Genomic DNA, 12,446 nt, shown 5'->3' with positions numbered 1-12,446 from the left:
AGAGGCAGCAGCAGGGCAGGAGCGGGGAGGACAGGGATGCAGTCGGCGCCGTTAAGGGTTTGGGCTGGGTTTCTGTTCCGCGCCCAGAGGGCTTTTGTAGTTAAATACTAACAGCAATAATCATCCCAAAGCACTGCCTGTGCGTGCGGGGAGGAGGGCTGGGTTGCGTGGCAGCTGCTGACGGCTGATTGAGTGGCAGACATGTTAGCGCCGCGACGGCTGCCGGTGCGCCTGCATCGCGCTCACGTCCCGGCACGCAGAGCAGAGTCTCCGAGTGCCCTTTAATTACCCCTTCTGATGGCACACGAAACGCTGTTGTGACAGCATTGCTGCTCTCCGAATTGCCTCTTTAGGAATTTTATCAGCTGCCTGGCGTCCTGACACGCAGGGAAGAGGAATTTGAGCAGACCTTTCTGCCTAAATAGGCTCTAAATACCCCAAATTAATGACATGCGTTTCTCCATGGAAGCAAGGACACTCTTCTCCCTGTTTCTGCTGTGCGGGGAGGGAGCTCTGCCAGCTGCGGGGCCACTGCTTGCCACACAGCCCATGCCCAGCTCTGCTGTGGCTCCCGATGCTTGCAGCAGGACCAAAGCATCCCAGGCGCAGGGGCACGGTGCAGTCTCGCACTCAGCGGCAGCACAGAGGCCTCAGTCACACTGGTGACACTGTCACAGGGCTGTTTGGCCACAGCAGAGGCTGTGCATGGCCCCACGCTGCTGCGGCTCGGCAGCAGCCATGAGCAGAGGGAAGCTCAGCAGGTGGTGGCTGGTCCTTGGAGGGTGGACGAGGGAGACGTGGGGTCCCAACCATATCCCAGGGACAGTGTGGGGTGGGCAGGCCTCGCTCCTCAGTGATGTGGTGGCTGCCAGCAGCGTGACAGAGGCATCGAGGGGACGAGTGATGGGGAGAGACCCCTCTGCCATCCCCATCCCTGCCCGGCACTAACTCAGCTCTCCCTTTTCCCTGCAGGAGGAAGACATCGAGTACTACGACTCTAAGGCTGACACTGAATACGTGAGTACTGACCCTGCTGCGCCGCTGGCACAGTCACCACCCCAGCACAGCGCTGAGCCCCTTGTCGGGGCTGTCCCAGCACTGTCCCGGGGGGGCATGGCACAGCATTTGTTACAGCCAGCATAACAAGGCTGCAGTGGGCAGCGAGTGCCCGGTGAGCAGCCATGTCCCCCCAGCCCGAGCCATGGCATCATCTGTCTGCCGGCGCCGGGCCCAGGAGCAGGCAGGTGGGCAGGTCGCTCCACTGCCTGCAAAAGTTTCTAAAATTAAAGCTGGCATCTGAAATTCAAATGAAGAGCAAACCTTTAATTAGAGACTGAATCTAATTCTCTGCCCCCCTCCCGGCACAGCCATCCTGTGATCTCTGGCAATCAGTGCTTTAAATACAGACCTGACAGCTCTGCTCTCCTGGCACTCCCAAGGGGGCTGGCGTTTGCCGGCTCCTCTGCGCGGTGAAGGTGACGGCACTCAGGTGCCACACCACAGGCGCAGGGCGCTCCACTGGCAACGGCTGCTGTCCCCTGGCACCCCACTTTGCTGGCAGGTCACGAGTCACCTGTCTCCTGCATTGTGCCCTGCCATGGGATTCTTCCCCCTGCGACCCCCCTTTGCTGGCAGGTCACGAGTCCCCTGTCTCCTGCATTGTGCCCTGCCATGGGATTCTTCCAAAACAGGGGCTTGCCGGGTCGGTGATGCTCTCGGCGTGGGGCCGCTGGGGAGCGGGTGTGTCGTGGTGTCCTTGGAGCTGGCTGGGAGCCCCGAGCAGAGCAGGGTGGGGGCTTGGGGACAGCCCCAGCCAGCGCAGTGCCCCAGGACCGGTCCAGCAGCAGATGTGCCATCAGGGGACGGTACTGCAGCGGGAGGGGAGGAGCGGCAGCATGTGGCATTGGCAGCAAACCACTTGCAAACAACACAGCCTCACCAGAAAATAATGCTCATATGACCCCATGAGCCTTCAGAAGGCCCTGTGCAGAGGGGAGGGGAGGATCCAGGCTTCATGGGATCCCACCAGCTCAGGTGATGCACCCTGCGCCAAGCTCCGGCTCTCATCCTGCTTTGGAGGTGATGCCCCAGAGCAGAGCCCAAGCAGGCTGGAGCAGAGGGTGGATGCCTTCAAAGCAGAGCCACTGCCAAACCACCAGGGCCATTGTCCCCAGGTGGTGACAGCAGGAGGGCAGGGGAAGTTAGAGCCACAGAGAGTCTGGGAGGTGGAAGGGAGAGGTCAGGAAGATGCTGGGACCGAAAGGGAGAGTCTTGCTTTCCCGAGCAGGTCTCCCTGCTCAGGATCCCGCTCATTTGGACCAGGGGATTTCTCCTGTCCCTCCCCAGCCTGGGGGAAGCTGTCAAAGGAGGGAGGGGAGAATCCTGTTCTCTGTAGCCACTCCAGAGAGGACAGAGCTAATGGGCTTAAAATGCATCAAAGTGGACTTTGGATAGAAGCAGAGGAAAAACTGTCTGGCAGCCAAGGCTGGAGGAGACATCCAGGGAGCAGGGCAGCTCCCTGCCCGGGGGGGCTGAGGCAGAGGACTGATGCAGCCACTAGGCTGGGCAGGGCTTTTGCCATCACTGCTGCGCAGCAGGGGACAGGGGAGCTGGGCGTCCCCATACCTTGTGTTACCCTGACCAGTCCCGGCTGCCCACGCCCAGCCGATGTCAGCAGTGGCAATCTAAGCTGGCAACTCGTGGCCGTTAGCATTGGGATTGGCCATTTCTGAAAGCGAGGACAGCATCTCCAGGTACAGTAGGCAGGATTGGGAAATAGGAAGCATCTCCACCTTGGAGCTGTGCATGCTGAGCCCTCCCAGCGCACGGGGCACCAGGGAGGAACCGTGCACCACAGCGTGGCACAGTGTTCCTGGGGACCACAGGGCTCAGCTCCCTGGTCCCTGCTCCGTCCCCAAGGGAGGTGGCATGTCATCGGGGAGGAGCAGCCTTGCAAAGCCATCATCAGCCACACCGACTTCAGTCCTCCTCTGGAGCAAAATCAAGTAAAATTGGGGGGGTCCTCTTGCCGAGGCTTGTGGGGTCAGCAGGGAGGGCCTTTCCCTATCAATGCCACTGCTGCTTCCCAGTGAAATCCCAGCAAATTTAATTCTAGCAAAAATAATGGAGAGAAAAGGTGATGCTGAAATAAAAAAGGATGATACCCAAAGGTCTGAATGGAACTAAATAGCTCTCTTTTCATCTTTTCTTTATTTAGCTTCAATTTTTATATTTAAATTGAGCAGGATCTAGCTGAAATGGAGTTAGTTCTGATGGACAATGCCTATTCAACATAACTGGGGCTTATTCACAAGCCTTACGCTGGCTTTAACTACGGCAAGAAAGAAATGAGCTTCCTATTCATTTTGCTTGCACCTCAGCTCCACTATCTTCCTAAACAGATTTTGGATTTCCAAGTGTTTTTTAACAAATGGGAACATCAGAAAATTTTCCTGGGGGCCCTCAAGGCTCTCAAAATGTTTGCAGAAGCGGTGTTGTCACCTTTCCCTGCTAGCAAGGGCTATGGGGTTTATCCAGAGAGAAATGTTCAAATCAGCAGACACTCTCAGTTGGGTATCACAGGCAGAACAATGCAGAAATAAAGTGATTTTCCATCTTTAGTATTGTGTTTGTGGCAGGGGATGATGCTTAAGTCACAGCTAAAGCTGAAATCCGCTGGGATGTGCCGTTCTCTGGTGGGAGCTGATGGAGCCATGCCCAGGTCCTGGCTGGAGGACCACATTACGGACTTCATTTTCTGCTTCACATCAGCCAGGAGCTGTTGGTTCCCAGGCTATAAAGTGGCAGAAGAGAGGTTTTGCTGTCACTGCTCCTCCCGTGGTTGGAGAGATGTACCGGTGGCAGTTTGGCATCCATCAGGACCTGGCATCCCCCCCTGGACCTCCGTGCAAGCCCTGCTCCTTGTCTCTGTCCTCTCCGCAGGACGCAGGGCTGATGCGACAAGGAGAAGTGGGATCTCATCATTTTGTCCCCCTCCAAACCAAACATCGCTGCTTCTCCTCTGTAGGGATGCAGTGTGCGGGTGAAGGTACTGCTCACCCCAAGGTCAGCCCTCCGGCACCCACCTGCCCGCTCGAGGTCCCTGGGGAGGGGTGAGAGCAAGGGGGCGGGTGGCGAGAGGCTGCGCACCAGCCTCTGCACCCTCCTGCACAGGGGAGAGCGCAGCCCCGGTCCCGGCTGCAGGCAGGGGCTGCCCGCTCACTGCCCACCCCGCTCAGGAGATGCGGCAAGGAGAGGGAGGAGGGAAAAAAAAGCCCCTAAATGTCAGCAGCAGATGAAGGGTGTTGGAAAATTTAATCTTCCAACTTTCTCAACTAATGTGACATTTGGATTTCCTCCTGATAAGCTATCAGCCCCAGAAGTTTCTTTCTTTTACCTTTTTTCTTTTTTATTTTTTTTTTCCTTCTTCTCTCCTCTGGCTGGTAATTTAAAAATAAATGGTCTAGAAAGATCTCTAAACAGTACCTTTGGCAAAGATTAAAAAAAGTGAAGGGGGATAGGGGAACAGGCTGGCGGGAGAGGCTGGTTGTTATTTATAACCTGGGCTGCAATAAAAGCAGGAACGTGGCTGGAGAACGCACTGGCTCCCTCCCTGGTATTAAATTGCTGCATTTCAGGAAAAGCTGAGATATTTAAGAAGGAGAAAGGCCCTTTTGCATGGGCTTGGAGTTTCTCAGCCAAGCGCCATGGAGCTTGCTGGGGGGGGGCAGAGGGCAGGACCGCAGCCCCGGGTATGGGCTCAGCCCCTCTGCTCAGCCTGCCCTGCTTCCCGGAGAGCTGGCGCAGGGATGTGGTGGGTTTGCAGTTAAGGGGAAAAAAATCCTTCTGAATTTGGGAAAAAAAAAAAGGGTGTTTGATATTTCCTCAGACTCTGCAAATGGGGCAAAGTGCTTTGTTTGGATGGCTTCAAAATCTTCCTGTCTCACAAGGTGGGAGCAAGCTCCCCCAGGACAGCTTGCCCAGGGAACACATGCTGTTCAGATCTGAGCTGGCCCTTCCTTGGAGAAAATAAAAACCAAAAAAGGGGGGCATTTTTCTAGCAACAACAATAAAACACTTCTGACGAAAAACGCCCAGGCCCCGCCGTGAGGCAATGCTGCCAGTGGGTGCTGTGTGGGCATGGCTGGGGGCTTTGCTGTCACCACTCTTCTCCCCGGCTTCTCATCTGACCTTGGGCAAATGGACCCGTGCCCTGGGCCTCATTTCCCCTAGCCCGCAGAGGACAGCAATGACACCCCCACACCTTTGCAAAGGCTTTGAGGCTTGCAGGTGAATTGAGCCACGCATCCCATTTATATTCATTATTAGTAGTAGTCACAGCATGTTGATATGAATATTTTGCTGGCTTTTCCGGACTGAACATGGATGGGTGCCCCTGGGAAATTTAAAAGGATGTGTTGGGATCTCGGTGTGATACATTCTTGGTCAGGCATGTGAGGAGCAGGACATGGGACACAGGGATGCTGTTAGGGTGCTGCGGCTTGCAGGAGCTCTGCTGGTGCCAAAGGTACCAGGAGGAGCACCGTGGGCAAAGAGTGTGGCTGCGCGGCATGGCCAGAGGCACAAAACCCCAGCTGGCATCCTAGAGCGGCCGTCTGCACCCCCCAGCCAGATCAGCCCTGCGTTTGTCATCGGTGCTGCCATTTAAGCAGTCATCATTAGCTGTGATGGCTCGTTCCCATGGAGATGAGCAATGAACGGGGGTGGCTGCATCCGCAGGAGCTGCCTGGCCGAGGCATTGCTGCTGCGCCAGGTCACATCCCTGGCTCGATCCGCAGCTCCAAATCCTGTCACTGGTGGGGTCCCCCGATAGTCCCTGTGCCCGTGGGCAGGCTGGCTCTCCTCAGCTAGCACCAGCCTGGATGTGATGGAGGGCAGGTACTTGCTGAGAACGTGGCAGCCTCCAGTAAACTGTTGGGTGGGGCCACTGGTACTCGCTGGGTGTTAGAGCATCTCTGGCATTTGCCCCCTGTCCGTCATTTGGGAGGCTCAAGAGAAAACGTTGTGACTGGCAACCCAGCTGCTAAAGCACTGAAAATGGCAAAAGCTCTCAGCACATGATGACTTCTTGCTGAAGCAATAAATACGTATAATACTGATATATTGCCATGGAGTCGATTTGTAATGGCGTGTAGCAAATAATATATTCAAACTGTAGCGTCTATTTGTGTTACATTGTACATATTGGAACAGATAAATAGATGTTTCCAAGTTCTTTTGAAATGTAATGATGAGAAATGCTGCAAAATCTGGCTGGGGGCCTGCCGAGATGTTCGCAGTTAAACCCGTGTGAATCCAGGACAACTTGAATCATCTCCTTTGCTCTAATATAAATTTAGTGCAGAATTTCTTCCTCCGGCCCTCCCAAGGTGGCTCCTTGTAGCCCCAGCCTCGCACCAAGATGCTCTCATCCCTGCCTGGGCTGGTGACAGCTTTGCCTGCCTTTATCCGGGTGGAAATGATCCCCTTTCAGGGGCCAAATTCAGCCTGGCTTAAACAGCAATACCTCGGTTGAGGTCGGGAAATTTATGGATAAACGATAAATGTAGCTTGGATAACATCAGCTCTTTCCGCGGGTCTGTTTGCCATATAGGTGTCAGTGATGCATGAAGTGTCCTCCATATAGATAGCTGTATATTTGTCTCCGAGATCTATACATATGCCTCTTTACAGCTACATGAATGAGAGCAGCCAGACAGCGCCCAACCTGGCAGAATACAAATTAGCCCCTCAGAAGTGGGTGATATAATGGAATAATGATAAACAGAGGAGCGGTAATGGTACACCGTAGTTCCAGCTCCGGCAAAGTGGGAAATAACCACACCGGCACGGGGGAAATGGGGAGGGTTGGATCTTCCCTGCTGCTGGTGGTGGCGGGGGGCAGTGGATGGGCTGGACCATTTGGCTCAGGAGAAAAAAAAAGGGGTTTAGTGTCAAAGCAGAGCTTTTGGTGCTGCAGGTGCCCTCAGGGCCACAGCTCTATCCCTTCTTAAAGCCTGTTTTCAGCAGGCACCTCTGAATCACCATGTGGTGCTCAGAGAGGTTGGCAGGACAAACTATTCTGTGTGCAACCACTTTCCCCCAGGGGCTTGAGCCCCACATTGATGGCGGGTTTGGGGACGGATTCACTCTTCGAATAGCCCATGGCCCAGCACACAGCCAGGGTGCTGGCTCTGCTGTGGCATCACAGCTTTGCAAGGGGTCCGGTTTTGTGGCTTTTCTCCAGATTTACATGAATTTGAGAGCATAATCTGGATTTTAATCTTGGTGAAAAGGCTCAAGGGAGGTGGGGACGGTCCCTGCCTGCCACCAGCTTGGCTACTGCAGCTGTGAGTTCAGCAGCTTTCTGGAGAGCCGGAGCCCCAGCACCAGGATGGGATCAGCTCAGCAGCGTGTCTACACTCGCAATCCATTGGCTGGAATTAAAGCCCAAAACTCGCATATCAATCCTGTTATTCTCCCAAGCTGTGGCGAATGGTTTGGCCACCCCTCACAATGTCAGGGGAATGTCACTGCCTTGGTGGCTGGCCGGAGCCACGTCATCTGCAAAGGGGAAACAGGGAGGAGGCCAGGATGGGTGTTAAATGAGCTTCGTAGTTTATTTCCCAAACACATCATTTGACTTTAAATATTTAAATATACGGCTTTTCCCATGAGAAATTCAGATCCTTTGTCCCTGGGTTTTGTCAAAAGGACCCTGGTCAGGGGGAGAGCTGCTTGCGCTGGGCCATCGAAGACGGCAGGATGGGTCCATCCCCTACCCCTTGTCCCCACCGGTGCTGGGGTGCTTTGACACAGGATGGCATGGGTCATCCCTTCGGGTGGCCATCCCCAGCACAGCACCGCATGAGACCTGCCTGGAGCTGCTCACGCTTCCAGTCACGTCCGCTGTCGTTTCTCTGGGGCTGATCTCTGCTACCTCAATCAGACGTCCTTACGTGGGCTCTGAGATAGGCACTTCACTCGGGGGGAGGCACAGAGAGAGAGGCACTGAGCTGCTTCTCGAGGGGAATTCGCTCCCTTGCCAGGCAGCTCGGTGGCCAGATCCGCTCCTGCTGTCCTGCACCCTCCCTGCCCCTTTCGGTCCCGCAGCCGGGGCCATGGGAAAGCGGTCAGAGCTGTCCTGCACCCCAGCTCAGGCTTGGTGTGTCCCTGCCCCCGTGTTCCCTCTCCCTGCCTGCAGAGAGGGCAGGCAGCTCTGCCCTCAGCCACGCTTCAGTGGGGGGGTAGCTCTGGGGGCACAAAGGGCAGGTGCTGCATCATCCTCCTCCTCCTCCTCCCGACCCTGAGCATCTCACAGCCAGCTGCAAACAGCCTTCCCCAGCCACTGGGCTTGCAGCCTGGAGCCAGCACCTTCTCCTGGGTTTCTTTGCTCCCGGCAGGATGGTGAAGGCGATTTCCCCAGCTCTGCAGCGAAGCCATCGCCTTTCTCCTGCTTCCCCGCCTGGCCCCACACCTCGGCTCCAATCCCATCCCGCTGCCTGCAGCCATCGGCCGTCCTGCCTGCCCCATGCCGGAGGGGCTTTCTCTCCGTGCTGCACTGGCAGCAGGGCTCTGGGAAGGGAGAGGAGGGCTGGGGAGGCGAGGGAGTGCGCTCCAGCACCAGCAGTGGGGAATTTGCTGTCTCTCCACCATAATTAAATATTGTTTGCATTGCTTATTGACAGAGCACTAAGCTGCACTCCGTTTTAATTTGTTCTTTGATAGTTGCCTTTTGCTGCTAATTGATTTTCAAGGCTTTTTTTTGGTTTGTTTGGGGTTTTTTTTTTGTCTAATTTAATACCTGCCATGTTACCAAAGCTGGAGAGACAAGGGTAACCGGAGCTCACCTTCATGCACACCAGCTCCCGGCACCCGCTCCCCTGTGCCTCCGGTGCTGGCATGGGCTGTGAGCCAAATCCGACACAAGAGCCGGCATGGCCCGTCTCTGCGGGGTGATGTTTGGCGATGGGCTTTGGGCAGCAGTGTTCCTGCTGTGTGTCCAGGGCTGGCACCCCCAGGTGACCCCATGTGCTCTGCTCCTTCCCCAGGATGATCCCGATGGAGAAGAAATTGAGAGGGAGAAGTCCAACTCCTTGAAGCTGGAGTTCACTGATGATACCAACTTCAAGACCAAGGTTAACTATTCATACGCTGCCGTGCAGATCCCCACGGACATCTACAAAGGCTGTGAGTGCCCCTCCTCACCCGCTCCGCTCTGCTCTGCGCGGCCAGGCCAGGCTCAGCCTCCACCTCTCCGGCTTAGGGTGCTGCAGCCCTGGGGAATGTCCCCCTGGGGTGCCCTGGCTGGGTCTCGGTGCTGGGGCAGGCTGGTGCCCAGCCGGGTGGGCACTGAGCAGAGGCAGAGTCACCGTGTCAGGACAGAGGTGACAGCGTGTCCCTCCTCAGGGACCCTCAAGATCTTAGCATGGGCCAAAGAGGCAAATCGGGGGGTAGGGGTTATTTGGAAGGGATGGAGAGCAAAGGAGAAATGGGAATTATGGCACAGAGTAGAGCTTGGCTCTTGCCCCCATGGCTGTGATCCTCCCCGGAGAAGAGCTCAGCAAAGCTCAAGGAGGTTCAGAGCAGGAGCTGGAGACGATCGGAGGGACTGAGCAGCTCTGTGCAGGAGCAGTTACGGAGATGACAACTCCCTGCTCATAGAAGGGAGCGAGACGGGGCTGGGCGGTGGGAGAGGGTGAGGCAGGGATGCTTCCTCACTGCCTTCAGGCTGCTTGGGGCTGAGGTTACGAAAAGGGAGGAAGAGATGCTGAAATCCTGCAGGAAGGCAGCGAGGGTGGTTGCAGGACAGTGCAATGCCGCCTTGGGGCAACCCCTGCTGCCAGGAGCATGCAGGGGGTCTCAGCCCCGTGGCCGTGCCCCTGCAGCTGCCGGAGGGCACAGGCTGCTCCAGAAAGGGGCCTGGGTCAGTGGGCCTGCCTGGGAGTGAGCAGGGAGGGATGTACGGACGGATGGATGGATGGATGGAGGGATGGGACAGGAAGTGCCACACCAGCTTTCAGTCCCCACCGGGAGGTGACACAGTCCCTGAGCTTCCAGAGCTCTCTCCTAACCTCACCCTGCCGCGGTGGCACATGGTGACAATCGGTCTCCATTTCCCTCTAGTGGCCGCTCAGCACCAGGCTGGGGACTGCTCCCGGCTGGAGATCACCTTCCCGCACCCACGGGCCGCACCCTGCAGCCTGCCCCAGCTCCTGCTGTTGGGGGCACCCCTCATTTCCCCACACTACTGAGGGCACCACTGTCCCCACACCCCCTTGTCTTGGTGGCACTTGACAAGGGCTCCCAGGTGGTCATGGGGGCTGAGCTCACGTTTCTGCCCTGAGCGGCATTTTCCTGGTACATGGGCTCATTACCGGCACAGCTATGCTCAGAGCCACATAGGTGTGACAATTTCACCGCAGCGGTGGCAGTGGATTAGAAATTTGCAATTAGTTTTATTACCCAGCTAGCGCAGGCCAGGCGGCTAATGAAGCACATCATGCGAGTGGGGGGCAGGTGAGCGGGATGGGCTGTGCGGGATGAAATAGTCATTGCTCCTCACCCCTGCACACCAGCCCACACTGCGGCTGATGCCCTGCCACAGCCACATAAATCACCCCACTCAGCCACGGGACGAGAGCAAATAGGAGATTAACATGCTCCAGGGACTTGCGACCACTCAAAGGGGGATGCTGGAGAGAGGACAGGGTGGTGGAGGGTCCCAGGGATGAAAACGGGCCGCAGCCATGGGCACAGCGGTGCATGGGCACAGGGATCAGACGATACCCGGCCATGCCAGGGTGTTCCAAAAAGGCAGGGAGCAGGGCAGGGTGCTCAGCCACTGCACCCCAGAGAGCAGGTTTGGGGCATAGGCATGGGGCATCTGTGTGCCCCCTCCTGCTGGGGACACCAGCAAATGTGGCCGGTCCCTGCAGAGCTGCAGGCTGGGAGCATCCTCCCCGGTGGGACCCGGCAGAGAGGCACTATCGCTGCCTGGCACGCTAATTAAACCACTGTGGAGACGCCCTCCGCCGTCACCCCTCACTACACACACAAATTACATCCTATATGTGTTTTATTTACTGTGCCATTTTTAATTAAATCTGCGGTCGCTTGCTGGTGGGGCGGGGCTGGGCTCATCCTGATGGGGACAGGGACAAGATGGGGACAGGGACAGAGATGTCACGGGGGGTCTGCCAGCTCTGGCCTTGACCAAGGGGGACAGGAGCCATCCCGACCATGACACCTCCTGTCCAATGAGCAGTAGCTCCTCACGGAGCACGAGGAGAGTGTAGGGGCTGTGTTTGTGCACAGGGAGGGTATAGGGGCTGCATTCATGTGCAGGGAGGGTGTAGGGGCTGCATTTGACACAAGCCTGGTGTGGCTGATGGGCCCCAAGGGGCTGGGGGTGCAGGCACTGCTGAGGCTGTTGGGGATGTGTCAGTGCCCAGCACGGTCCCTGGCCAGGGCCAACGGCGCTGCCTGGGTCTGCTCCCAGCAGGCAGGACCCTGGCAGCCTGCTCATGGACTCTTTTCCCGGGAAAAACCCACATCTTGTGACAGAGCCAAACAAGAAATTGTCCTAAGTGCTCAGGTAACAGCGCTGTATGCAGTCACGGTGCTGAGAAATGGCTGGGGAGATACAGATGGAGTAAATCACTGCTTGAAGGCACAGCTGCCTGAGGGAGGGAGAAGTCTTCTTCAGCGGTGGCGTGGGGATGGAGGGATCTGGGATTCATCCTGGGTGAAACCTGCCCACATCCCACCAGCACCTTGGGGTCATAGTGAAGGCTTGAACGGATGATGACAGTGTTTTGAGGAGGGGCAAGTATGGCCTCGGGGTGCTGCTGGCTGCCTGCCCATGCCCACAGGGGCATGGCTGGCTCCTCCACACCACGGTCCTGGGGCAGCCCAGCACGGGCTGCCAGAGGGTGCTGGGGGGCTCTTCATGCCTGCCCAGCGCTTGGGGCACCCACAGTGTTTGGGGTGCCCCAAAAGACCCTGTGAGCACCAGGAGGTCCTCTGTCCCCGAGACAGCCTCCCTGCTGGCTGGCCAGCCCCGTACCTGCCTCGCCACACTGGGCCCCTCTGCTCCTCCAGCCCCTCTTGATTAATCACAGGCTGGGGCTGCCGACTGCTTATCTTTTGCTTTAATAGCTGAATAATTTAAAACCACTGTTTGCCGGCATCTTAATTGCTTTTGCATCAGGTGTGGAGGCCAGCGGGAATGCAGAGCAGGGCCTGGAAGGCTCTGAATGGCCCCGTGGGGACACAACCCCTCAGTTTCCCAGCTGGTGGCTGCCCCCAGGGAGTGGGGCTGGCACAACGGCGGGAGGAGTGGGGCGTTTTGCTGGGAAAAGGGTGAGATAGCAAGCCAGCTGTCCCCAGCAGTGGCTGGCCCTGCCCCAGATCCAGGGGGTGGGGATGGGGGGTGCCCGGGGGGG

General features: G+C 56.9%; 1 protein-coding gene across 1 annotated transcript in view; it reads left to right on the top strand.

Moving 5' to 3' along the window:
- The window catches only part of CACNA2D2 (calcium voltage-gated channel auxiliary subunit alpha2delta 2), a 209,305-nt gene that overhangs the window by 174,872 nt on the left and 21,987 nt on the right, over positions 1-12,446 (top strand). Inside the window, exons 4-5 of the mRNA XM_035894677.1 lie at positions 973-1,017; positions 9,051-9,189. Of these exons, the coding sequence (XP_035750570.1) occupies positions 973-1,017; positions 9,051-9,189 (184 nt within the window). The remainder of the gene's footprint in view (positions 1-972; positions 1,018-9,050; positions 9,190-12,446) is intronic.

Source organism: Egretta garzetta, unplaced genomic scaffold (assembly GCF_000687185.1).
Source record: "Egretta garzetta isolate BGI_Z169 unplaced genomic scaffold, ASM68718v1 scaffold215, whole genome shotgun sequence".
In the NCBI taxonomy this organism is placed as follows: domain Eukaryota; kingdom Metazoa; phylum Chordata; class Aves; order Pelecaniformes; family Ardeidae; genus Egretta; species Egretta garzetta.
The sequence above is the reverse complement of the archived record's forward strand: the minus strand, read 5'-3'. Positions and strand labels throughout refer to the sequence as shown.